General features: G+C 49.7%; 1 protein-coding gene across 1 annotated transcript; it reads right to left on the bottom strand.

The window, feature by feature from the left end:
• Nucleotides 1–378: 378 nt before the first annotated feature.
• On the bottom strand, nt 379–726 carry EAH_00068600 (hypothetical protein; the record flags this gene model as incomplete). The annotated part of the gene is made up of 2 exons (XM_013392224.1): nt 379–404; nt 679–726. Coding segments are annotated over 2 exons (74 nt in total), but the record flags the coding sequence as incomplete, so codon positions are not given.
• Between the last annotated feature and the right edge of the window lie 41 nt (nt 727–767).

Genomic DNA, 767 nt, shown 5'->3' with positions numbered 1-767 from the left:
TCCATGAGACGAACGGCCCAGTGAGAATCAAGCCAAAAAAACAAACACACCTGACACAACGTGTGCAGACGCTGACCCAGCGGGTGTGTATGCTTAACGTTAACACCGTCGCAACTCAGTCCAGCAAACATGCAGCGCAAGAGCGGTACTGCCACTAGCTCACAGTCTAGAGCAAACCCAGTGTATTCACATTTCACTGTACATGCATTTCCTGAAACACAAACAGGCCATTATCAAAGTACTTATCTGCAATATCTTCGTTGGCATCTTCCATTGATCGATGGAGGCTGCAAGCCTCATTTTCCGTGGCATCGTTCTACAGCAGACGAATGGAACCAGACAACACCAATGGGCCTGGTCAACGACGTGCGCGTGCATTCACGAAATCAAATCCGAGCACAGCCCTGAGAAAACAGTGTAATGGCATGCTTCCCAGCGGCCACTGGCTATGCATCACTTTACACTGCAAACACAATTCTATCGCGAACAAATGCATCTAGAACAGGTGCGCGCGCCTTCCATGAGACGCACGGCCCCGGGAGAATCAAACTAAAGACAAACAGACCTCACACAACGCGTGCAGACGATGCCCCAACGGGTGTGTATGCTCAACGTAAACACTAACGCAACTTAGTCCAGCAAACATTCTGCGCAAGTGCGATGCTTCTACTAGCTCACAGTCTAGAGCGTAGCCAGGGTCTTCGACATCCACCGTACGTACACCTCCTGAAACACAAACAGAAGTCCATCAAAGCATTTGCTACATC

The sequence above is a fragment of the Eimeria acervulina genome, genomic scaffold (genome assembly GCF_000499425.1).
Source record: "Eimeria acervulina Houghton genomic scaffold, Eah_scaff3386, whole genome shotgun sequence".
Taxonomy (NCBI): domain Eukaryota; phylum Apicomplexa; class Conoidasida; order Eucoccidiorida; family Eimeriidae; genus Eimeria; species Eimeria acervulina.
The sequence above is the reverse complement of the archived record's forward strand: the minus strand, read 5'-3'. Positions and strand labels throughout refer to the sequence as shown.